Here is a 25,426-nt window from a genome sequence, read left to right on the forward strand (position 1 = left end):
CCATGGGTGAGAGCTGCCACCCTGTACCCCAGAGCCCACCGAGCTGCACTGCTGCCCTGGGGACACTGCTGGGGACAGCACAGCTCTGCTGCAGGGCTGCTGTGTCCTGCAGAGCCACAGTGTGCCCAGGGCACAGCTGGCACAGCTGGCACAGCTGGCACAGCTGGCACAGGAGCCACAGCTCAGCTCAGCCCGCTGCAGGCACTGCCAGCCCTCCCTGCACACTCCAGACAGACAGACATGGCCAGGAGAATTGGAAGGACCTTAAATCCCATCCAGTGCCACCCCTGCCATGGCAGGGACACCTTCCACTGTCCCAGGCTGCTCCAAGCTCTGTCCAGCCTGGCCTTGGACACTGCCAGGGATCCAGGGGCAGCACAGCTTCTCTGGGCACTCTGTCCCTCCCCACCCTCACAGGAACAATTCCTTCCTGATATCTAATTTAAACCTCCCCTCCTCCTTCACAGCCCATTCCCCTTGTCCATCACCCCCTGCTCCTGTGAAACATCCCTTCCCAGCCTTCCTGCAGCCCCTCCAGGTAAAGGAAGGGGATCGAAGACCTCCCCAGAGCCTTCTCCTCTCTCTGAGCAACCTCAGCTCACTCAAAATAGAACCCAACCTCCTCATCACATCCTCCCCTTTCTTCCTTAGTTTCTTTTACAAAATACAAGTTCCTCGCAGTTTGACAGCTGATTTCTTGACTCTCAGGCAGGTTGAACAATGCCAGAGTTGCAGAAGGGATGTGAGCAGAAGGAGGTAATTGCTGTTCTCTTCCTCCTCTCCACTCGGTGCTCAGTGAGGCTGCTCACCCCAGCCCCAGCTCCCCTCTGCCCAGGAATCACATCAAACACCACCCAGAGCTGCTGCCCAGGCTCGGGCAGGACAGACAGAGAGAGCAGGGGGCATTTCTGGGGCTGGCAAAGCTGGTACTCCCCTAGGCCAGGGGATCTGCTCAGCAACACTGCAGCACCCCAAGGGCTCCTCCCTGCATTCCCTGCATTCCCTGCATCCCCTGCATTCCCTGCATTCCCTGCATCCCCTGCATCCCCTGCATTCCCTGCATTCCCTGCATCTGCAGGGAAAACAAAAACCATTTCCAATTTAATTTAGGTATTTCAGGTGCAGAGTATCCTCTAGCCAGCCATTCGTCCACCATCACGTTTTTTCCCTGCAGGGCTATCCCAGCCCAGCTCAGATCCCTTGGGGATCCTGGCCAGCCTTGGGGACAACCAGGCAATGCCTGTGGCTACTTTTGCCTGGGATCCTCATGTGCACCCAAAATGCTGCAGCCACAGCCAGCAGACACTCAGCCACCCCAAACACATGGATTTCCATGAGGATCAACATCCTCCAGCCCTCCCTGGGCTGCTGAGAGGCACTGAGCCCAGAGGTGCCCCAGCAGAGTCACCCCACGCCTGGCTGGTCAGGGAGGCATGACTGGGGCTGTGTGAATAGAAGGAAACTTTTAAATGGCTCTTAAGTTACAGGATAATTTGTATTCCCCTTTCCTCATACCAACACATTAACCAAATACATTATTTCCATAATGAGGAGATGAACATCTGTGTGGCTTCCCAAAATTTCAAGTGGCAATACTCGAGACAAGTATTCCCTCTCTGGGGACTGACACATCAGCATTTCAAATAACTGCCATAACTAAAAATATAATTTCAATTCTAAGGAGGTCAAAGACAGTTCAGGTGTGGTTTAGATTTCAGGTTCTTTAGATAAAGCAAACCAATTTGATTCCAGAGAATGAAGTTGCTGCAGTATTGTATTAAATCATTTGTAGCTGGCGCTGTGTAAATGAAGTGCTCAATGCAAACCTGAGCAGCAATGGAAACCCAAATGGCCAAAGCAGAGTTGTGTCACTGAAATGCTGCAAGAGAGCTGAGCTCTGCAGAGCTCTGGCCAGGCAGCAGAGCAGCCCAGCTAAGGTGGCTTTGGTGCCACAAATCTGCCCAAAGCCACCCAAGCAGCCCCAGGAGCCACTGCTGAGCCCCCGAGCAGAGAGAGCTCTGTGAGAGGGCTTTGCCTTTCCCCTGCGTTTTTAGCTCTTGCAGCAGTGTGCCTGGCCCTTCTCTATCAGGGCCCTGGTGATTGATCAGCTCATTAGCTGTGTGCCAGAGGGAGGAAGGGCAGAGGTGCCAAGTGGCTGAGTGCAGCTGATGCTGGGTGTGCACAGGAGGCTCAGAGCCAACCTGGGGCCTGTGGCTCCATCAGGGCTGAGGGAACAGCAGCCAGGGAATTCCTTTCAGATGGACAATGCCAGGGAATGGGAGCAAAGCCTGAGCTGCACTGCCCAGGCTGTTCCCTTCAGCTGCACAGAGCAGGATGTCACTGCCAGCTCCTCACCAGCCTGCAGTCACAGCTCAGAGAAAAAAGGGTTGTTTCTCCACCTCAGCAGGACAGCCAGGCCATCGATCTGTTGACTCCTGCTTCCCTTTCTGAGCAGCCAGCACAGGGGCTGCACCCAGGAGCTTTCCCAAATCATTCCATCCCTTTGTTGTCGTGCAGTCAAGTCAACAGAAGGAAAACACTCCTGGAGCAGATCTGCAAACCCAGCAGGAGTGAAGTGGGCACTTCTGCATTCATTGTATCATCTTTAAGGAAATTATGTGTATTATTATGTGCATTATTTCCTAAACTACTACTTTCCAAAGCCTATAATCAGTGAAGCATTAACAATACAAACCAGAAGACAAAAACACGGGGAAACAAACAAGACAAGCCTTTCAAACCTCTGTTCACTACCTAAAATTAGCACATTCCCCTTTGTGCCCCAGCCTGTCTCCCCCCGAGGTGTCAGTGACACATTCCTGCCCTGGCTGGGTGTGTGGAGACCTGAGCAGAGCCTGCAGGGAGCTTTGCTGGAGCTCCAGGTGCCCATGGGGAGAGGCAGGAGGGCAGATGGGGGGTGGATTTGGGTGGATTTGGATTTGGATTTGCTCCTTGCAAGCCCAGCCCAGCCCAGCACCCATCAGAGCCTCTGCAGGGCATGGGGTGCCTTTCTCACAGCCCTGCCAGGAGCTTTCCAAACAGCAGCTCTCAAAAAATAAAACCCTTCCTTGCCAGCTGGAAACACTGCCAAACACATCCCACTGACAGCTCCCCTGTCAGCCACTGACAGGGAAATTGGTGAGGAGAAGGTGCAGTTCAGGGTATCCCAACAGTGATGATCCATCTGAAAGGTGATCAATAGCTGTAATTCCCCTGGGAATGATCTCTTCTTGCAGCACCAACCCTCCCTGGGTCTCCAAGCACACATCTCCCTCTCTCAAACAGCCACCCACACCTTCTCCTGTGTCCTGGAATCACAGATAATTATCAGCTAAATCAAAGGGAAATGCCAGCAAAGCCTGGGGAGCAGGACCTGAAACAGACCTGGAGACACAAATCCCACGTGGTGAGGAACAGCTGGATCCCAGCAGAGATCCTGGATTCTGGCAGTGCACAGGGGTTGGGGTGAGCAGCTCATTTTTGGGCAGGGATTTGGGCAAACAGGAGGATCTCCAGCGTTTCCAGATGGATCCATCCTGGCACACTGAGCTTGTACCTGCACCACCCCATTCCCCTGGTGCCACTGCTGCCAGCCAGGCTGGAGGAGCCCAGGAAGGACAAATCCCCAGAGCTGCAGCCCTCAGCAGAGTGGGAAGGAAAACAGAGCTGAGAGGAGGATTCAGGGCAGGTAACGGGGAGAGAAAGCAAATTTGGGAGTGATGGTCCAAGGCACTGATGATCCAGACCATGTCTCTCATGCCTTTTCCCTCAGGATTTGGGTTCCCTGTGGCTTTTGGTGTTCCTGGCTCTGCTCTGGCCAGGCTGCAGCCCCACAGCCCCAGAGGAACAAACCCTGCAGCTACATCTTTCCATCCCAGCTCCTCTCTCAGCACGTGGCTCACGCCCAGGGACACTGAAATAGCTGGAGAACAACAGAGAACTGGAGAAGACCCCAAACCAGGCTGTAAACAAACAACAAAAAATCCAAAGTGAGCTGTTTTAGCAGAATTATTATGGGATATAAGGCAGTGTTGTGTTCACTGAGGCAGAGGCAGGCAGGGCTGCAGGCAGCACTTCATTCCAGGGAATATCCCAGGGGAGCAGCCGTGGGGATGCAGAGTGACCCTGTCTGTCAGCTCTGGATAAAATCCAACACTGCCTGGAACACAGGAAACAAACCCTGAGCTCCTTCCCTTTGCCACACTGGGGCTGGGAAGGTAAAACATTTCAGAGGCACCAAACAGGGAGAGAGCATTTCATTCTGAATTTTGCTAAAATTGCCACTCTTTCATTGTTTTTTCCCAAGTTCCTACAACCCAAACAAAAAGGACCAAATCAGCTCTTATTGGCAATGATAACAAAACAGGATTCACCATCTCTTTGGAAGACAAACAGCTGAAAATTCCAGGGACTGTTATGTTGGTTTGCAGCATTTGCAATTTTGATTTTTTAAAATATCTGAGCACATCCCAGGGCAGGATTTGAGTTATCCCTCAACCTCCAAACCCAGAGCTTCACCAGCTCCAGCCTCAGCCACATCCACAGCCTCTGGAACTGAGTCATTAATCTGAAATTCATTAGAATCCCACTCTTCAGTTGCATCACTTCTGAGCTCAGACAGTAAAGACTTTTTTCTCCACATCAGCAAAGCTTTTGCCAGACTTGCTAAATAATTAAGATCAAATACATACATTAGCCTCTGTATTTCTCTTCCAGCTGCTGCCCTGCTTGGCTCCATTTCCCTGGAGCTGGTGTCCATGAGGACACAGCAAATAGTGAGAAGGATAAGGAAAATTGTTTCAAAAGAAAAACTTTGAGCTCTGGAAGTGCTCAGTGAGTAACACTGACCATAGCAACTGATCTCAGTAACAGACTGGGAGCACTGGGAACTGATAAATATTGCACAGCAAAGGTGCAGGAAAGGAACACGAGAAAGGAGGAGGTGAGGAGATCATTGCTCACCTTCCTCCCAGCTGAGGTTAGGAGGAAAACAATTTCCAGGACTCAGCACAGGGCTCAGGCTCTGATCTCGAGTGAGGAGAGACAAACAGCTCTGCTTGGGAGGAGTTCAGAGCACCAAGAACCAGGACAGACCATCCTGCTGTCACAGCTGCTCCAAAACCCCACAATCTGCTTGTTCTCCTCTGCAAGCCTTTGGAAACCTCTCCAGCTCCCTGTACCTGGCTGAGCTGGCATTCCCAGCTTCCCAAGGAGTGATTCCTCTTTCATGTGCACTCCTCTGGCTCACTGTCTGCTGCAATTATGCAAATAAAATGCAACTTTATCCTTTCAGCATAATTACATCAAACACAATCAGGCTATATTAAGACTGACTTAAGATGAATGAATTCAGTTCATCTAATGATTTCCTAAATCCCCCCCGTGGGACTGTGGCAAAGCAAATTCTGTCCCAAGAGGGACATCAAGTACCAAGACAAATAATGTGGATCTGGAGCCTCATCCTACAAAAAGCTGAGCACTTTAGGCCCCTCTGGAGTCAGAGGCTGCTGGGACATTCCCAGTGTCAGAAAAACAGCAACAGCAACTGCTACCCATGTACAGAGGGGTGAAACCACAACACACCTGCACTTCTCACCTGTAGTTTGAACTGAAGGCACAGCTGGGGCAAAGAAATATTTGAAAAAAGCTTTTTTCATGTACAATGAGCACTTCAGTTCATGACCTGTGTGACCAAGAGCTTTCCAGACAAAACCCTGCTAATCCAGAGTGTGCCATGCACCCTTGAACTCGCAGAGCTTCCACTCCCAGTGCAGTGAGCATTCCCTGCCTCATTAGCCAAACATGATTCCCTTTACTGTGGGAAGAGGCAGTGTCAATATTCAGGTCAAGGCACAGGAGCTGCAGTGCTCTCTGCTTCCAGCAAGGAATCTTTTTCCAATGCATTCCAAATACTACTTAAGACAGCGATAAAAGGAAAGGGAAACAAAAATGAAAAGAAGGGTTGCTTTTGAGGAGTAAAATAAGGGCAAATCCCTCATTCATGACTGACACAGAGCTCTCAGAAAATCCAGTGGGAACTGAGCTGGTGCTTAGCTGTGGTCCCAGGATGGGGAAGGGAAGGAACCTGGGCTGGGATCTGGGCTGGGATCTGCTCCAGGCTCTCAGCTCCAGTCTGCTCAGGCAGTTTGTTTCCTTCAGTTGGCAGGGGAAATCAAGGTGCCTTAATTCTTTCATTTGATGCCCTCATCAATAGAAATGCATTGCTGAATTTTAGGAAGCAGATGTTGATTTCTGGATGATGAAAGGACAGTATTGAAATGCCTAATTCCTTTTTCTGGGTCTCGTGGCCAAACGACATTAAAGCAACAGAAAGGAAAACAGAACAACATCCAGGAGGAAGGAGCCATCCAGAGGGAAAAGGACCTTCCTTGGCATGGAAACACCAAAGCCTGAGGATTCCTGACTCCTGGAATAACTCAAGCACTGGCTGTGCCTCTTGGTGAATGAGAGGGAAATGGAATCAGTGTGACAGGGAATGGTGGGGATGTGGAGCTGCAGGGGCACTGGGATGTGCTCTGCTCCCTCACCCTGTGCCAGCAGCAGCAGATGGCACATCCAGATGGCAATTAGGGACGGCTGAGTGGCACTGGGGAAGGTAGGAACCAGCCTGAGCCCCTGGGAGCAGCCAGCAATGCTCTGCACTGCCCAGGGACACCTCACTCTGCCTTCCCCAGGCTCAGCTCCACTCCTGCCTGAGCTTTGCCTCCCCACAGAGTGCCACGGAACACACAGACCTCAAAATGTGCCTCTGTTCCTACAGGACATCACAGTTCTACAGGTTTGTAGGGAAAATGTGATTTAGGCCCCCCAGTAATCACCCAACTCTGCATCACTTCAGGCAGTTCTCCAAATAAATAGTCACTGGATAAGGAGATATTTGCAGGCTCAATAAACACTTTTTTTTGCAGATACACCAAACACACAGATATTTATAACTCTTATTTAACTGGCTTTCCATACCTGAGCTCTGCCTCTCTGCCATCCTCACTCACTGTGTCCAAAACCCCTCCTGCCTCCTGTGATGGGTTTAGTGTGTAACGTAAAAGGCAAATATTTTAAAACAAACAAACGTGGAAAGTTTCTGTTCCTGTGTACTGTTGACAGAATTTCCATTTCTGTGTCAGAAACCCTCAGGGATGAACACAGACAGTGTGAAAAGCTTATTAAAATATCCTGGTTTTCAGAAACAAACCACTTCATTGTCTGTCAACTTCCCTTATTTACGGAGAAATAACATCCAAGAGTGCCTCGGGGGGTTAAAAATGTAAAAGAATGGAGCAGATGATCTACCTGAGAGGAATAACTGATGAGCAGGGAGTGCAGACACAGGGAAAATGCAAATATTTGGGTTTCCAGGGAGTGAAGGCACTAGAACCCATTGAATGTGGGCAAAGTGCCCAAGGACTGCCTGCAGACCCTGCCTGGCCACAGCCAGAGGAGTTGAGTTCTTTATCCAGTGCTTCCCCTGGAAACAACTTCTCCTCCCACAGGACAGAGAGCACAGAGTGACCAACCTCTCTGTGCCCAGAGGAAGCCATGTGGATGCTGAAACTCTTTACACACAACAGGATCAGCAAAGTGAGGAGAGATCAGACAACAAACCCTGCAGAGCGCAGAGGAACAGTGAGGAACAAAGGGATTGAGGAAAACAAGTTCCCCAAAATTCACCATACACCTGCATCTGTACAAGTCTGGCTGTTTCTGAAGCACACAAGCAATATGGATAAATATTAAAAATAAATAATAAATAAATGTTGAGCTTGATATTAAAGTTAATCTGAGTTGAAATGGAGATGAGGAGGATGAGCAGGCCAGCTCTTACCCTCGATGGTGGCCCTCTTGGGCAGGATGGTGATGGCTCCCTCAGCCACGTCCTCCTGCTGCAGCAGAGGGCTCACCTTGGAGCCCCAGGTGTCTGAGCCAACCCACAGGAAGTGTCCCACCTGGTCTGCCCGCTTGGCAGCCGCCAGGATCTGCCTGTGGGAGAGAATTGGGTTTAAATGGGGAGTTGCTGCAGGAGATGGTGTGTGGTGTTGGCAGAGTGGTTGGACTGGAGGAGCTCAGAGGCTTTTTCCAGCCTGAATGGCTGTGATGAACAGGATCAGCACATTGCTAGCCCAGCAGAGCTCAGGCCAGGGACACTCTGTGCCATCAGGGCTGGGAGCTCCAGGGAAGGAGTTCCTGCCCAAGGCAGGGAGTGAAACCAGGTGATCTTCAAATGTCCTTCCCAACCCAAACCATTCCCTGATCCATGCAGTACCAGTGCCACTTCTCTTTGAATTCACCCAACATCCCATGACTGAGTTATTGATTGCACCAAAACTTTTCCCATTGACTTTACCCAAACTTTTCCCTGAATTATTTTTGTCTCATTTTGGGGGACTGAACCTCTCAGCAACTGACAATTCCATCACAATTTTAAGCTAATTTCAAATTCTGCACCCAGAATATGCCAAGTGAGTAATGAAATATAAAATATTCCTTGTGTTATTTTACAATCCAATCCCATGTGGTTTAACCTTGAGCATCCGAGTCACTTCATCACTATTAACTTTTATTTGCCATCAAATAGACTCTGAATGAATGAATTACAGAAAGTAGAATGAGCCTGGAGAGGAGGTGTTGCATTTTTTCACTGGCTATGGTGCTAATGAGTGATGCAGGGACCCCAGGCAGGTGCAGAGGAGGAGATTTTATTGGGAAAAAATGGGTATTTTGAAGCAGTTAACTGGTTATCAGTTTATACAGTATTAAGGCACAACAAGCCCAAGTCAACCAAGCACCGTTTTTATACATTTTGTACCTTTTCCCTCTCCTTGTACCCTTCCCAAACACTCCCTGTCCCTTAGCCCTGCACGTCTATAACTTGTAGTCTGACATTCAGCTCTGGCTCCCTTCCCTGCAGAGCCCCAGGGTGATCCCCTCCAGCCTCACCTGATGTCCTCGTCGTTGGCGAAGATGACGATGGCTCTGGCGTTGGGAGTCTCCAGCAGCTGCCTGATGATCTTGTCAAAGTCGATGTTCTTGGCCTGGGGGATCTTCAGGGACTGGGCGATGCAGAGCCCACCTGTGCCAGACAGGAAAGGACAAAAGGACCTTCAGAGGGGGAGAAGGAAACCTCAGGGGAGAGCACAGAGTGGGAAATGCCTGCCTTCAGCACAGTTCCCATATTACAGTTGTTTAGTTTGGCTTGGAGAAAATGAAATTAAAAATATCCCACTGCACTGACATTCTGGTTGTCGCTGGCAGATGAAAACACAACTTTTGCCTTAATTATTTTGTTTCTCAGTAGTAAACACTTTCATCTTTTACGGCATCTTTGATACCAACCTCCTCACCGCAGTGCACAGTGTGTTAATTAATAACGTAGCAGAGCTGCCGAATAAAGAGCAGCAGTGGGGATGAGTTAATTAAAAGGGAGCAGGACAAGGAGTGATCACAGACAGGCTTTCAAACCCACAGTTCACAGTCCTGCTAAATGCAGCCCTGCAGAAGGTGAGGATCCTGCAAGAGGAGGTTCAACCTGCAGAACATCCTCCTCATCCCAGGGCAAAGCAGCCTCGGCAGAGAGCCCTGGGACAGCCTGGAAAACCAAATTGCTGCTGGAAATGGGGAAATCCAGCTCCTGTGCACATCCCTGAGCCCCTCCAAAGCAGGGCAGCCTCGTTTTTCCTGGTTTTTGACAGAGAGAAGCTGAGCTGCAGAGGCTGCCTGGAGGCAAAGGAGCTCTGTTGGACAGGCTGCTCCGAAATCTTGTGAGGAAAAATGAGTGTTTCAGTGGGAAGAAATAAAGCAGTGAGAAGGAAAGGCTGGAAAAGAATAAAGGAGAATAATAACCCCCAAATTTTTCTCTGACTCATATAAAATGTTTCATTTTGTTTTGCAATAACCACAACCTGGAATTTTTGAAACTTTTTTTTTTCTTTAAAACCAAACAGTACTGATTTTTAAAAATAAACCCAATTTTGAATGAAGACACAAAGTCTCACAGTGCTTGGAAAAGAGGCTGGAGTGGTGGGAAGGCTGCTGGCTCTGAGCCACCCTGGAGCAATTCCATCCATCCTGTGGGTCACACATCCCCAGGATGGAGAAGCCAAAGCTCTCATTGCTGGGGACAATGGTCACAGCTGAAGGGAGCAGCCCTGGACAGAGGCACAGCTGTGACCAGCCTTCCCCAGCCAGCAAAACTCTCCAATGCAGCATATGCTGCCAAGGCTGTCATTTCCAGGGGCTTGGGAAGAATGAGGAGCCAGGGTGGGGAAAGGATCAGTTTGGGATTGCAGAGTGCAGCTCTCAGATCCTCCCTGGGATATTTTCCCCTTCCTTGGGGAGCTCAGCTCCTGCTTTTCCTGCTGCCCAGTGCTGAGGGCAAAACCCAGAGCTCAGTTTTGAGCTGCCCAGCTCAGGCCCTGGGGATGGAGAGCTGATCCCATCCAGGGCACTGGGGAGCTTTCCCAAAAGGAGAGATGGCTCTGCTGGCCCTGGTATCACCTCTGCTCAAAGGAATTAGGGACAAATGACAAATATCAGAGCCCTTTGTCACCCCTCAGCAAGCAGAGTGACAAGGAATTGGGTGTCTGTGGTCCAAGAGGCACAATGGAATAAGTTCAGCTTCCATATCCTCATCCCACACTCCATTCCAACAGGAAATGTGCAGAATTATTGAAACTGCAGGTTAGCTCACAGCACTTCCGAGGGAAAACCTCTGAGAGAATTAAGTGGTAAAAACCTGAAACTTACAAATTAAGGATTTCATCATGGGATTCCAGCAGTAATTTATTTCCCCTGGTGGCCTGGAGAGGTGACAAATGCTCTGAGCAGCACGAAGTGCTGTGGCAGTGCAGGAGAGCCAGAGGCAGCCTGGACAGAGCTGGGGCTGCTCTGACAGATCCAGAGGTGCTGTGCTGTCCCTGCATCCCTGGCAGTGTCCAAGGCCAGGCTGGACAGGGCTGGGAGCAGCCTGGGACAGTGGGAGGTGTCCCTACATGGCAGGCAGTGTGGAACAAGATCACCCTTCAGGTCCCTTCCACCCCAAACCATTATAGGATTTTGTGGATCCTACACCATGAAACAGCCAGCACTGGTTATTTCCTGATGGAGGATCAGGTGTTGCTGGGATAAAAGTTCAATACACAGAGCCCATCCACCACTGTGGGGTGAGATCCAGCAGCCCAAGCCCTCTAAAGGTCAGCATGTGATGATTTTCCCCACAATCCCAGCCCCTCTCAGAGCCTGGGACTTCTAGCAACACCACAAACAAAGCATCACAAAGTTATGTTGGCGCTGATGATTATTAAAAGGAACTCTCAATTAATTTGATTGATGTGTTGCTTTGAAAAAAGACAGAATCAGAACTGTTGGAAAAGATCTTTAAGGTCTTTGAGTCCAACCATTCCCCAGCAGTGCCAAGGCCACCACTGCCCCATGTCCCCAAGTGCCACATCCATGGCCCAGAGCCATCCCTGCTGCTCCCCTGGCACACCCTGGGCTGGGCTGTGCCAGGCAGGGCTGTCCCCAGCTGGAGCAGAGGTGGTCAGTGGGTCAGGCACTGAGCAGCCCTGGGGCTGAGCCTCAGTTGGATGTGGCAAGCAAAGAGTGCCTGCAGTAGCCATGGATACCTGAGCACGTGCTGCTGGCATTCTGCTACAGCACTGAGCACATTATTCTGCTTCCCTGAAATTCTCCAGGAGCTGTTTTTCTTATCACCACTTAATTGGATTATCAGGTAGCGAAAGAGACAATTTACCACTTTTTCAGCTGATTTATCTGCAAGAGAGCCTCTTTTGGGGGGAATCACTTTTAGCAGCACCACAAACATCGCATCACACAGTTATGTTGGCGCTGGTGATTATTAAAAGGAACTCTCAATTAATTTGATTAATATGTTGCTTTAAAATTAGCAGCTGCCAAGAGCTGCCTCCTGGATGTTTATCAGAATTATGGGAATAACAGTCAAAGCCCCTGGCATGGCTTGGCTGCTCCTGCACTGGCAGGGATTCCAGGAGCTCCCTCCCTGCCCACTGGCACAGAAAACACCCCAAAAGGAAGATTTATAGGATGGTTTGCTGGGAAGGTTGAGAAAAGCCCAGGTTAAGTACAGATTGTAAGAAGTCTTCAAATGCAGGAGAGTTCTGATCCCTCAGAAGGACCTGCCAGGGAGCTGCTGTGGCCCCATGATGATCCTACAAGCAGGATCTCCCACCACACAGGGTGAAAGAGATAAATCAAACACTTGAACTGAAGTCTGGGGGAGCCAAAGGAGAGGAATCAACTGGGGAAGAAACTAAATAAACCTCAGAGGCACACAGTAGGTTTTTTCATTTCATTGTACATTTTCTATGTCACTGCTGGGTTCTGGCCTTTCCTGCCATACCTGCAAATACAATTTATGAGCTGCAATGAATTTGACTTGTAAACCTCCTGGATGGCGCAGACAAGAGCCAGTGGCAGTCACAGGGAACACTGAGCTTCAACAAGTCAGGATCCTCCCCTTGTGACAGCCTGGATCCCACAACTGAGGAGAGTTCCCTGCCAAAGCAGAATCACAGCCTAAAGGAGCAGAATGACAAAAGATCATTTCACAGTCCTGACCCAGAGCTGGGGCTGCCAGCTCCACCCAGCTCCTCAGCAGGACACTCCCAGCACAGATCCCAGGCTTTGTCCAACAATTCCAGTCCATCTCCCTGGAGAGGTTGGGATGCAGAGCCCAGGGGAGATTCCAGCATGACTGAAAGAAGTTCCTGCCATTCCATGCAGCCAGAAATGGAAATAAATTAATTTATTCTGCCCCCCAGAAATGGAAATAAATGAATTTATTCTGCCCCCCAGATGAAAGCAGATCAAGGGATATGCAGAGTGGTTGGATTTCATTCTGCTGCACTCCACCAGCACACCCAGGTGGGAAATGGAACACCCTGGGCATGGAGCTACCAAAAATAAATGGAGAGGCTAAATCAGCACAGAATGTGCAGAATCCTCAAGAAAAAGGAACTTCTTCAAGTTAAAAAAAACAGCTTATAGAGAGATCCAGAAATGCCAGCTGGGCCCCTGTGAGCTAAATCAAAGCCTAATGAGGCTCTGGATTGGATGGTTGGTTCGTTACTAGGAACAATTAATATCCTCCTCCCCAGGAATCCTCACTCTCCTGCCTGCCAAGAGCCACAAAGTCCTTGCTTATGGCAGTAAAAGAAGTTTACAACTGCCCTGCTCTGCAGATGGGCTCGAATTTAAATTACCTCTCCATAGTATGATAATTCAATTGTAAAAATGGAAAGTGCACCCATAATAAAATTACATTAAAACATGGAATGACAACCATTTATCCAAGGAAAAAGATCCCTGTGGAGACCCAACAGCTTTAACTCAGAAACTTTCTATACATGAAGAAGCTACTGAATCACTTCAAAATTTTATTTTCACTAATCTTGTTTATTGTTTCATTTTTTCACATTAGCCCTCATCATAACCCAACAACAGAACACCTAAACTAATATGGAAGACTAATATTTCTAGTCTGTTATTCATTAATGCTTAATTCCATTGTGTCAGACCTTTGCTGCATATTTAATGACATTCCTGGTGTGTTTTATCACCTCAAAATTGTCCTTTATTATGGCAGTTAAACTCCAGTAATATACAAAAATTAAGACTCTCCTTGGGAACACTAAATTAAATTATAGGAATGGTGGAAGATCATTTTGAAAGATGTGGCAAAGCTCTGTTTGTGAGACAGAAAAGCAAGAAATGAGGATGTTCTGTAGGACAAGAACTGCTGTGCCTGAGAACCACGAGGGAGAGCAGCTCAGTCAGGGCTGGGCTGGGGAAGGGATTGGGAGTTATTTGCTTCCCAAAACCCCTGTACAAAAGGGGCACTGGAGCCACACAGTGCAACCTGGTAGAAAAAAGCAACAGAAAATAGAAGTTCTGCTCCTGACTCGACCACTGAAAGCACTTTTGTTGTCAGAGCTCCATGCCAGGAGAGCTCCATGGGCTGGTGTGCAGCAGAGCCCTGCAAAGGGGAAACTGCTCAGAAAGGCTCTGGGATCTGCCTGAAAATGAAATGTTACCCATTGGAAAGGAGGTTGGATTGCAGGGAATCAGGAAAAAACCCTAAACTGATGAACCTTTCCCTGTTTTCCTGTAAAGACCCAGAACAAGAAGCTCCTCACTGCACACCCTTGTTTGTGTTTGAATTTGCCTTCAGCTGCTCCTAACAAGTTCCTGCTGGCAGTGAGAGCAGAGACACTCCAGGTTCAGACATGGATTGAGGAGAAAGGGCTGTGACTGGAGATATCTGGGATTTCCTGTGAGATCCCAACTCTGGGAGCACCTGCTGAGCCACGGGATGAACCTCCTGGGGGAAACATTCTGTGTGACCTCATGGGGCACAAACCCCCAAATAATGCACTGACAAAACAGAGCCCCAGGACTGGCCAGGATGGATCAGCGCTGAGCCTCACCCTGTCCTTGCACAGCCAGATCTGGGGCTGAGCACAGCTCCACAGCATCCTGAGCAAAAATAGCACGGCACAGTCCTCCCAAACAGTGTCAGAACACTTGCTGAGACACATTTGCTTCAGGAACAGCCGTGGGCGGTGAGAGCTCCGGCTGGGGGAGAGACAAACAAAGCACCCAAAATACCCTGAGCAGAGCAGAGCAGAGCAGAGCAGAGCAGAGCAGAGCAGAGCAGAGCTCCAGCCAGCCATGGCACCAGGCAGGACTGAGCTCAGCTCAGCACCAGCTCAGCCAGCCAGCCCTGCAGCTGCTGCAGAAATCCCCAAAGCTGGCAAGAACCTGCAGTTCTGGAGGGGAGCAGCCTCTGCTGATGCCCTTGGAACACCCTGGAGGAGCTTCAGGACAGCAGCTCTCCTGCAGCACCAGCAGCAGCACCTGCTGCCCCAAACCCAGGGGAGGAATCCCAGCCAGGCTGGTGCTGAGATGGGATGTGACCAACGGGAAACAGATCTGATTGCAGGGAGTTGAGAAAGGAAAAACCAAATGGGAAATGACTCCCTGTTTTCCTGGAAGTGCTGGGATTAAGACAGAATCAGAGCTGTTGGAAAAGATCTGCAAGGTCTTTGAGTCCAACCATTCCCCAGCAGTGCCAAGGCCACCACTGCCCCATGTCCCCAAGTGCCACACCATAGGGCTTTGGAATCCCTCAGGAATGGGGACTGAACACTGTCCTGGGCAGCTGGGCCAGGGCTGGACAGTCCTTTCCAAGGAGAAATTGTTCCCAATATCCACCCTGAGCCTCCCCTGAGGCTGTTCCCTCTCCTGCTGTCCCTGTTCCCTGGCTCAGCCTGACCCCCCGGCTGTCCCCTCCTGTCACAGCTGTGCAGAGCCACAAGGTCCCCCTGATCCCCTTTGCTCCAGGCTCAGCTCCTTCCCAGCTCCCTCAGGACTCTGCATCCCCTTCCCATCTCCACCTGCCTTGGACTCACTCCAGCCACCCTCAGTCAGCTCTGAGCCTCTCCAGCCGTGGCTCAAAGCCACCTCTGTCCCCTCCATGGGCTCTGCAGCCACTGCAGGGCAGCCCTGGTGAGCCTCACCCTGCAGCTCCAGCTCTGCTCCCCAGTGCTGCCAGCCCAGCTCCCTGGCAGGGAGCAACCTGCTGCCTCCTCCACATAGAGATCAGAGCTGGCTGTGCTGCACTCTGTAATTCAGGGAGCTGCTGGGCTGCTCCTGCTGGGATATTTCCTCCCAGCAATAATGATGCCACCTCTGGATAATGAATCATTAGAAACTGCGAGCCCAAAATGATCTCTAATGATGAAGCTTTTCTAACTCTGCTTTGGAGTGTTCCCATGCTCCTAATCCATTTTTTCTTGGAGAAGTAACATGGCATTTTAGCCTGCTCTCTGTTAATGGCATTGCTGGGGCTGTTATGGATCTGCTGGGCAAGAAAAGACTTGTCACTTCAAAAATGACAAATCCAGAGAGCAGCAAGGACACAATGAGACATCTCAGTGGGAAGGGAGGCAGGAGAAGCAATCTTTGACATATCATTTTGGAAGGAAACCTGTTTGCTAGTTTTCCCACTCAAGAAGAGCCCAGCATTTACAGCATTCATGAGCCCAAAGCCAAGCTTACAAAAGCTCTGCAATAGATCGTGGAACAAAGCCCACAAAGTAGGGGTCAGAACAGGGCTGAACAGCTGAACCCCAGAGTGAACTTCTATACTCACACACTGCTCCCCATCCCTCTGAGTGAAGCCTGGATCAGAGCTGCAGGTGCCATGGGGGATCACTGAGACCCCAAACCAGTTCTTTGCCAAGCCCCACCTGGGTTTAGGATCAGTTCTCTCTTGCTGCAGCACATTTTCCCTCCAGATCCACACCCCAGGTCACTGCTGAGCTCACAGTCACCACTGCTCTCCTGGGACTCCAAATGGGCTCCAAATTCCCAGCAAAGCTGAGAATCATTTAAATATGTTCTGTCCCCAGCCCTTGGACAGGGAAAGGGAAAATAGGAAGAGAATTCTATAATTCCTCAGTCTTTTCTTGTGGTTCTCATAATCCCCATCTCCTTCACACTGGAGTAATGTTCTTAATGTACTCGGCTGAGCCTTAATGACCCTCTCTCCAACGGCTACTAAAAATGCAATATAGTTCAATAAAACCACTCTTGCAGCCTGGCAAGCTCAGCCCTGCACTGCCAGGGCACAATGCTCTCCATTTCACCCAGCTCTGCCCCAGAGCCTGGAAAAGGCACAGAGGGAGGAGAAGCTCCGGGAAGGCAGTTTGGGATTCATCCCAGCAGTGCCTTAGCTCATGGGAAATGCCCATGTTGGGTCAGTCAGAGAGCCAGGGACACTCAGTCCCACAGCAGGCCAGGCTGGACAGGGCTGGGAGCAGCTGGGACAGTGTGAGGTGTCCCTGCCATGGCAGGGTGGCACTGGGTGGGGTTTGAGGTCCTTCCAGCCCCAATCCCTGGCCAGACAGGAGATGGAATATGTTATTCCTGAGTGATCTCAGCACAAAGCTCTTCATTGACTGCTGTGTGAAGAGCCTTTTCAATGAACAGCCCATTAAACACAAAGTGATTCTCCTCATTTGACTCTGGACTTGAGAGACTTGTGAAATATTTGCCAATATCTGCAGTGCCCAACGTGTTGAAGTGAACAGGGATGGCTGCAGGAATCATCCCTCCAGGAAAGCCCACACCGCCCTGAAAGCTTACAAAAACCTCATCCATCTTTAAAGGCTCCATTTTCCTTGGTGCTGCAGTCCTGATTGTATGAACTGAGCATCCAGACCTCTGTCAGGGCAGGAGAAGCTGCACTGTGCTGCACCAAGAGTAAAACCAAGGAAATTCACTTTACAGTGAGAACTTTGGAGAGTCAAAATATTAATGCACCAAGAAATGAGGCCACAGCCTCAAACCAATCAATCAATCAACCAATCAATCAATATTTAAACAATCTTCATGCCACAAAAAAGTTTTGTCACTACTTTTTTTGTGGAATCTGGATAGGGCAAGGCCAGCCCAGGAAATCTGGGATTCAGAAGACCAAAGAGAGAAAAGAATAGGAAAGAATTAATATGCTGAATGTGCCTCTTTCCCTTACTGTGGGACACTCGTCATATTAGTCCAAACTTAATTAAATTTCCTGCTATGATTTGCTGATCAGATTTCCCACTCTCCCCACTCCTGACACACCTGCAGCTGCCCAGCTGTGCAGCCCATGGTCCTCCTGCATTTATCACATTTATCACATCCCATGGGGCTGAAGAGACAAAGAGCTCCACTCCAGAGCTGCCAACCCCACGTGGCACTGATCATGAAGAGGAATTTTCCTTGCTCTGCCAGTCCCAGGCTGCAGGATGAGGTTCTCCACTGAAATCCCTGCCAAGCTCCCCCTGCAGCTCCGAGGGGTTCCATCCCAATGGGAATGGCCTGGGAAGCTGCAGCTCTTTCAATCTGCAGGGAGTGATAAGGGCCAACACATTTCCTTTTAAAATGAGTCTGCCTCGTATGGAGGAATTTCAATGATGTTCTGAGTATTACATAAATGAAAAGTAATTAAATCAATGTAACTTCTAAGAAAACCGATGTTAACTGTTAGTTCACATGAAACATCCACTTCTGTTATCTTTAATTCATTTGGTGGCCAGAAAAGTTGACCAAAGTTATCTTTACTTTGCAAAAGCTCCTGCAAAGAGAGTGGGGGAAATTAACACTTCCATTAACACTTTTAATATTTGAAATTAATTTCAAAGCTTTGTCTCAGTTTCCAAGGTTTGTATTAATCACTTCTCCCAATATTATGGCATATTGAAAGAACTTGATTAGATTGATTCCAAAACAATGAGTGAAGAGACAGCTCAGCCACCACTGATTCAATTCCTCTCTGGCATTCCCTACTCAGGGATTGCACTGTGGAGGAGCTGCTTTGCTGCCACCTCGATTTCAGCAGAAAATGTGGCATTTTCTATGTACAATTCCCTTTTCCAGAGCTCACAGGCAGAGCAGTTCATGCCAGGGCTCAGAGCCCAGGGCTGTGACACCCACAGAGCTCTGGCAAAGCAAAGCATGGTGCTTGGGAACTCTGGCAGCTCCCAGGGTCATGGAATGGCTCAGGCTGGGAAAGCCCTGCAAGGTCAGAATCCAACCATTCCCCAGCAGTGCCAAGGCCACCACTGCCCCATGTCCCCAAGTGCCACACCACAGGCCTTTGAAACCCTCCAGGGATGGGGACTGAACACTGCCCTGGGACAGAGAATTCACTCAAATATCCAACCAGACCCTCCCCTGAGGCTGTTCCCTCTCCTGCTGTCCCTGTTCCCTGGAGCACAGCCTGACCCCCTGGCTGTCCCCTCCTGTCACAGCTGTGCAGAGCCACAAGGTCCCCCTGATCCCCTTTGCTCCAGGCTGAGCTCCTTTCCCAACTCCCTCAGGACTCTCCAGCCCTTCCCATCTCCATTCCCTGCCCTGGACTCACCCCTTATCACCCACAGAGCTGCTCTGGCCATGGAACACACCCTGCATGCACAGGGGAATTTCCCTGAAAAACCCATTCTATTTGCAAGGCACGAAGTTGGCTTTGCCCTCCCAGCTGCCTCTCTCAGAGCAAAGCAATGTTCCCTGCATTAAAAAAAAAGGATAAAACAAGAATATCCACAAAATTCCAGCGAGCCTCGTTTAATCCACTTGCTTTCGTTTGTTCTGCAAACTTCTTATTTTGGGGAAATAAATGTTTTTAATTAAGTTGACTGCACAGCTGCTGGAGCAAGAGCTGACTGTCAAAGATTTGGAGCATTCCCTGCCCATCCACCCCGACAGCTTCCCTTCATGGTGATAAAGCAATTTGTTGAGTCATGCTCTTTTCCCTCTCTCCAATCTTGATTCCCCAGACAGTGTCAGTTCTCCATTTGTTAATCCATATTTAATTTTTAAATCACAAAACATCATGGCTTTAAAGATAAGCTTTTAAAACGCCCTCCTACACAGTCTCTCTTGCCATCTCCCGGGATATTGCTGATAACAAGCAAGAATCAGAGGCTTCAAATATTAATGAAGAAGCTGCTGCTGGAGGCTGGCAGGTTGGAGGGCAGGTGGTGGTTGTGTGGAGATGTGAAGGGAAACCTGCAGAGGAGCAAGGCTGGGATAAAAGAGCTCAGCAGGAACCCAGCAGGAGGAAGGGTTGGATAGGATCTGGGAGAATGGCACTTCCCAAAGCAGGGTGAGAACCCCATGGCTCAGGGGAAGGAATGGCCCCAAATTCCTCCATTCTGGCAGCACAGAAAATCCAAAACCCACCAAGCTGCTGGTTTCTCTCACCTGCAGGGTCCTTGGGACACCAAAGGACAGAAAACCTTCCAGCAGCAGCTGCAGTCCCACCCAAACCAGGCAGGGATTAAACCCCTGGAAAACATCCCAGAGCTCTTGACCTGCTTTTGTTTGATGGGAATTCCCAACCAGCCCAAAGCAGGGCTGAAAGCTCTGTCCCCTGGAGCCCCAGGGCTGTCCCACACCTGCCCTGGGTGACACTGGGTGACACCATTTCCAGCACCCCTGGAATCCCCAAAGGACAACACAGTCCACACATGGAGAATTCTGTTTTTCTGTGTTCTCAGTGACACAAAGCCATGGAGCAGCCCTGCTGCCTCTGAGCACCTCAGTGCAGATTTTAAATGTAAACTGGATTTGTGTTACTCTGGGAGAAGATTCTTATTAAAGCTAGAGTTACTTTGATGATAAATTTTAATTAGTACTATCCACAAAATGCTGAAATAATCTGATGGAGGAGGCGAATTCCAGCTGAACCAGCAGAACATGTAAATCCTCTGCCTGATTTACAGATCTTGGAAGCAAATCTGGAGCAGTTCCCTCAGCCTCTCATGCAATATTTTTTATTTTTCTGTAGAAAAGTTACACTGCCAAGGAGACATCTCTTTTTTTGGGAAGATCCTGTTTAATTACTAGCATGGAACATTCCTACTAATTGAGCAGCCAGCCAACACACCAACTTGGAGATGCACAGTTTGCTGCAATCTGAGCTCCAGCACATGAGAAGGAAGGGATTCTTTCTAAAATTGAAATAAAAAGCATTCCACCGATGGTTGAGAGAGAAACGGAAACACTTTTTACCTACCAAAATATGGAGTTCAGTGCTGTGCTTCCCCTGCCCCAGCTGAAGGCATCACTAACACCTAAAACAGAGCAGAGAGCTGCACTTGCACATGAAATGGCTAAAATGGGGTGCAGAGATCGTGCAGATTACATCACCTCCCTCACATTCAGCTATCTCAGGTGAGATGAGCTGCTCCAGCCTCTCCTGGGGAAGCTTCCCTCACCTCACCCCTGGGATTTGGGATCCCAGCCTTGTCCCTGCTGCCCAGAGCCTCTCACAGCTCAATCCTAGCTCCAGTTTCCTGATGGTTTCACAAAAGGCAGAACATTTCCCAAAGGCTGCAGAGGTTTTCCAAGCCCAACCATGGAGGAAAATGAAAGATAATCCACAAAAATCGCACTGAATTTCCCATAAATGATCAGCATTACAGCAGTTAGCTGTTTTTAGGCTACTTTTACACATCTATTTGTTTCAGGGGAGTGGCAATTGGGATTTTTACCATCATTTGGTAGAGAGTGGGGAGGAGAGGTGAGGGAAGCACAGTGCTGAGCAGAGCCTCAGGAATCCTTTTGGGATGAAACACAGAGAGATGATCTCGACTCAAAGCTTCTTGTATTTTCTGTTGATTTTTCTTTGGCAATGTCACTTTTAATAACAGGTCCAGAGCCAGGCTGACCTACATAATCCTCCCAGTGCAGGAGCACATACTGCCTTCTGCTATTTTGGGAGAACATAAATGGGAATGTCTATGGTTTGCTTGGTTATCATGTCCCTCCAGAGCTACAAAAATAAAATTGGAACAAATGTCTTGGAGTTGTCCAATTCGCCAGGCAAACTCACAGATCCATTCTTCCTTCTACAGAAGGGCACAGCAATGCAAAAGGGTCTGATTATTGCATATCAGGGCAGAGACCTTCCTGTTTGACACTCGGGGGCACCAGGGGCCTCCAGCCTGCAGGGTCAGCCAGGAGGATCTCAAGCAAACCGAACCCTAAACACTGGCCATGCAGCTGGAGATGTGAAACACAACAGCAAAATGAATCCTAAAAGGTAAATTACTGAAGAATTTAAAACCTTCTGTCCTGAGCTGCTGCAAATCCTGAGGCTGTGCAAATAACTGCATTCCATCCCTGGGCAGCAGAACCAGCAGCAGACACCAACTGTGAGCAGTCAGGGAATGGGGAGAGCAGCAGCAAAGTGTCCCCTGGCATCCCCCAGAGCAGCCAAAGGGGACAAAACCACAGCCATGGCCAAAGCAATGTCCCCCTCAGTCACTGTGACTCTAACCCAGCCCTGCTCATCTCCACTGCCTCACCTTGGCACTCCCCAGCCTCCCCTTTCATACCAACAGAGAAAACATTTCCCCCTCCAGTAATCTTGTTTATTCTAATAAAGAACCACTGACTAAAACAAAATCCTGAGAATTGACTGTTGACTCACAACTGAAGAGAAATTCCCATAGGCGACCCTTTTTAGCATTCCAAAAGCATGACTAATTCAATTAACACCAGCCAGAAGAAGATTATGTAGAACTATGAAGCTATACATCTATATATGTATAGAATAAATAAAAATTACATGTGAAGGAGCACAGGTAAGAGCTGAAAGGTTTGTATTTTGGATTTCAGTTCCTGGTATAAAAATCTGTGCCCTGAGGTGTTTTCCCAACACACAGAAGTTTCCTGAGCCCCCAGCCATACACACTCCTCAGGTATCATGTACCTAAAAAACACCAATGTTTTTCCCAAATGCAGTTTCCAGCTCAAACACTTGTTTCCAGGGCAGTGCTGAGGGCAGGAGGGTGCAGCAGCAAAGGGAGGCTTTTGCCCTTGCTTTGGAAGAAAAGAAGCCCTAGTGATGGGAAACTTTACAGGAGGCGAAGATGCTGATGAAGGTAATTACACCCCAATTTTTATATTTTGATCTGTTTGTGCCCAAAGGCACAGGCAGTGTCACAGAGCATGTCCTGCCTGGAGCACAGCTCTGGAGAGCAGAGCCTGCTGGGATCCCTGCAGAATATTTAAAATTCCTGCAGGTGGCACTTCCTGGGGGAGGTGGCAATAACAGAAACGCCAGAGCCTGCCTGGGGCACTGAGCAGCCCCGAGGCCCCCGGGGTTAATGGCAGTTTGGTGCTGAAGTGCTTGATGAGTTTGGCTTAGTGAGTCTCAAGGAGCACTCCTGAGATTGCCCTGCACTGTCATCTTTATTGCCAGTTTGACTCCAGGAGGTGCTTACAAATTTTCAGACATCTGTGAAAATAAAATTTTAGAATGGTGGGGCTCTAATTACCTTTTCTTTATTCAGCCCATGCTTGGGTGTTGTTATGGAGGAGTTTCTTTGTCCATCAGTGACTGTGCACATGCCAAACCAACCTCCACCCTTCTGGTTCCTCTACTGATTCAAAATCTACGTAAATCTCATGAAAAGAAAAGAACAGAAAAGCAAGGAAGTGGAAAGGAGCTTGTCTTGTGGATCACTCATGCAAGGAGAGAATTCAGGATTGCCCTTGAAAGATTTTTCTCAAGACTTCACAAACTCAGAACACAATTAAACTATGAGCCTGAAGGTTCTTGTGCCAGAAAACAACTCCTTGAATTTTTCTTTGACTCAGAAACTGGAGGTTAGGAAAGCCAACCAAGCAAGGAAATGAATGTGAATTCTGGGCTCAGCCAGCCCAGGTCTTGTTCCAGAACCAGAGCCCATCGAGACAAATGGCACTGGAGGTGATGTGACTTTCCCCAAGTGGATCAGTCCAGGAATAGGAAAGGTTTTCAGAACAAGTCCCACCTTTTCTTTTCTGTAAAAAGCCTGTAAATCTCCTGCCTTGAGTTTTCCATTAGGCTCATTTAAAATTCCAGATCAGCCAGAGCAAAGTTAAACTTTTCCCATCACACACACTGAGATGAGATGAAGCTCCACATTCACGTCATTTTTGCCTGTGAAATGAACTTACAGGAAAAAACGATGTACTTTATATAAAGGTGTGAATTAGGGCTAACTGAATCTTCAATCCCAAAATAAAATGCCAGTTAGGCAGCCGTGTGGGTGGAGCTGGAATGCCAGGAGCAGCACATGGGACAGCCAGGGACTGCCCAGGGTGGCTGGGGCTGAGCACAGCTCATGTCTCATGGCCAGGGGACAACCAGGGGACAACCAGGGGATAACCAGGGGATAACCACAGCTCCCCTGCCCTGCCAGCACATCCCAGGGCCAGGAAAACAGCGAGAAGCCTAAACCTGCAGTACACCTTCATCTCTCTGCTGCTGTCCTCAAGGAAGGTCAAACACAGTGGTGAAAACTTCCCTGACAATTCTGAGCACAGTCAGCCTGGGAATATTGCACAGAGCCCAGGGCAGAGCCCTGAGCTGCAGGAAAGCCCTGGGCTGTGTCCTGTCCAGCATGGGTGTGTGACCAGTCTGTCCCTGTCCAGTGTGGCTGTGTGACCAGTCTGTCCCTGTCCAGCATGGGTGTGTGACCAGTCTGTCCCTGTCCAGCATGGGTGTGTGACCTGTCTGTCCCTGTCCAGTGTGGATGAGTGACCAGTCTGTCCCTGTCCAGTGTGGATGTGACCACACTCTGTCCCTGTGGCTGGAGCACACCCAGGGATGTTGTGATCAACACCCACCAGGCATTTCACACAGAATGAGCTCCAGCTCTGGGGAGTTGTCCTTTTTTCTGTAAAACATTTGAAATTCGAATTAAACCATGAGGTAACATCTGCTGCAGGCAGCCTGCCAGGCTGGGCTGAGGCAGCAGGGTGGTCAGCACAGCTCACCAGCTGGGTCATGGGGCTGTCACTGTGACACAAACAGCACAGTGCTGCTGCTCACACACCCTGACTCAGCAGCTCCTTCCTGGCCAGTTCCAATCCCAACAAATGGGTTATGGCAGCAGCACAGCCACATCTCCTCCCTGGGCTGCCCTTGCCCTGCCCTGCAGGGAGCTACAGCCACAGTGAGGATGTGGCACTTGGGGACATGGGGTAACTGCTGGACTGGGTGGTCTCAGAGGGCTTTTCCAGCTGAGGTGATTCTGGTTATTCCAGCAGAAGAACATCATGTTTGGGGAGTTTGCAAATGCAGGATCCCAGCAGTGAGCAGTGCTCCCCTGTGCCACCCTCCCTCCAAAGGGACAATGTGCTGGGCCAGCTGTGGCACAGGACTGCAGTGCCTGTCCCTCCTGCCAGCCCTGCAGGGACAACCCTCATCCTCCAGCCCTGCTGGGGCTGGGGCAAGGCAGAACCTGCCATGTAATGCCATGTCCATGAGGTTTGGGGAATGGGGCTGAGCAGGGATCAGGCTGGAGATCACACAGTGGAAGAACCTCCAAGGTCACCCAGTGCACAGGGACACCTCCCACCAGCCCAGACTGCTCAGGGGCTGCTGTTTGAAACCGATCAGATGCTATAAATACATACATATCAACAGAAATATGATAAAAAATATCCAGAGAGAGAGACTGGCACTCCTGAGAGCACCCAGGACACTCTGAGGCACAGCTGGCCAGTGGCTGCATCACTGCTGCTTTTGCACCTCAGCCCAGCCTGGCTGCTCTGCCAGAGCAAAGGTGAGCTTCCCCAGCTTTTTCAATCCCCTCCTTGGGGGAATCATGACTCCAGCAAGCTGCAGAGGGGAACAGCAACCTGCACAGCTCACCTAAGTGTTGGAGCACCTTATGGAACAGGCAGCCAGGAAAGCTCATGGGAAAGAACCTTTTCTGTTCTCTGCAACTCTCCTGTTCAACACCAACACGAGGATTTGCAGCACCAAACTGCCTGGCAAAGCTGGAAGGTGCTGCAGGGAGGGCTGGGCTGCTCTGGCAGGTCTGGG

General features: G+C 49.5%; 1 protein-coding gene across 2 annotated transcripts in view; it reads right to left on the bottom strand.

The window, feature by feature from the left end:
• GRM7 (glutamate metabotropic receptor 7) overlaps window positions 1–25,426 on the bottom strand; it is a 184,803-nt gene that overhangs the window by 72,415 nt on the left and 86,962 nt on the right. For both annotated transcript variants that reach the window (XM_085072222.1, XM_085072221.1), the window contains exons 3-4: window positions 8,956–9,088; window positions 7,844–7,998 (exon numbers count right to left, since the gene is read on the bottom strand). In XM_085072222.1, the coding sequence (XP_084928348.1) occupies window positions 7,844–7,998; window positions 8,956–9,088 (288 nt within the window). The remainder of the gene's footprint in view (window positions 1–7,843; window positions 7,999–8,955; window positions 9,089–25,426) is intronic.

This window comes from Lichenostomus cassidix, chromosome 12, assembly GCF_008360975.1.
Source record: "Lichenostomus cassidix isolate B80296 chromosome 12, HeHo_3.0, whole genome shotgun sequence".
Lineage (NCBI taxonomy): Eukaryota > Metazoa > Chordata > Aves > Passeriformes > Meliphagidae > Lichenostomus > Lichenostomus cassidix.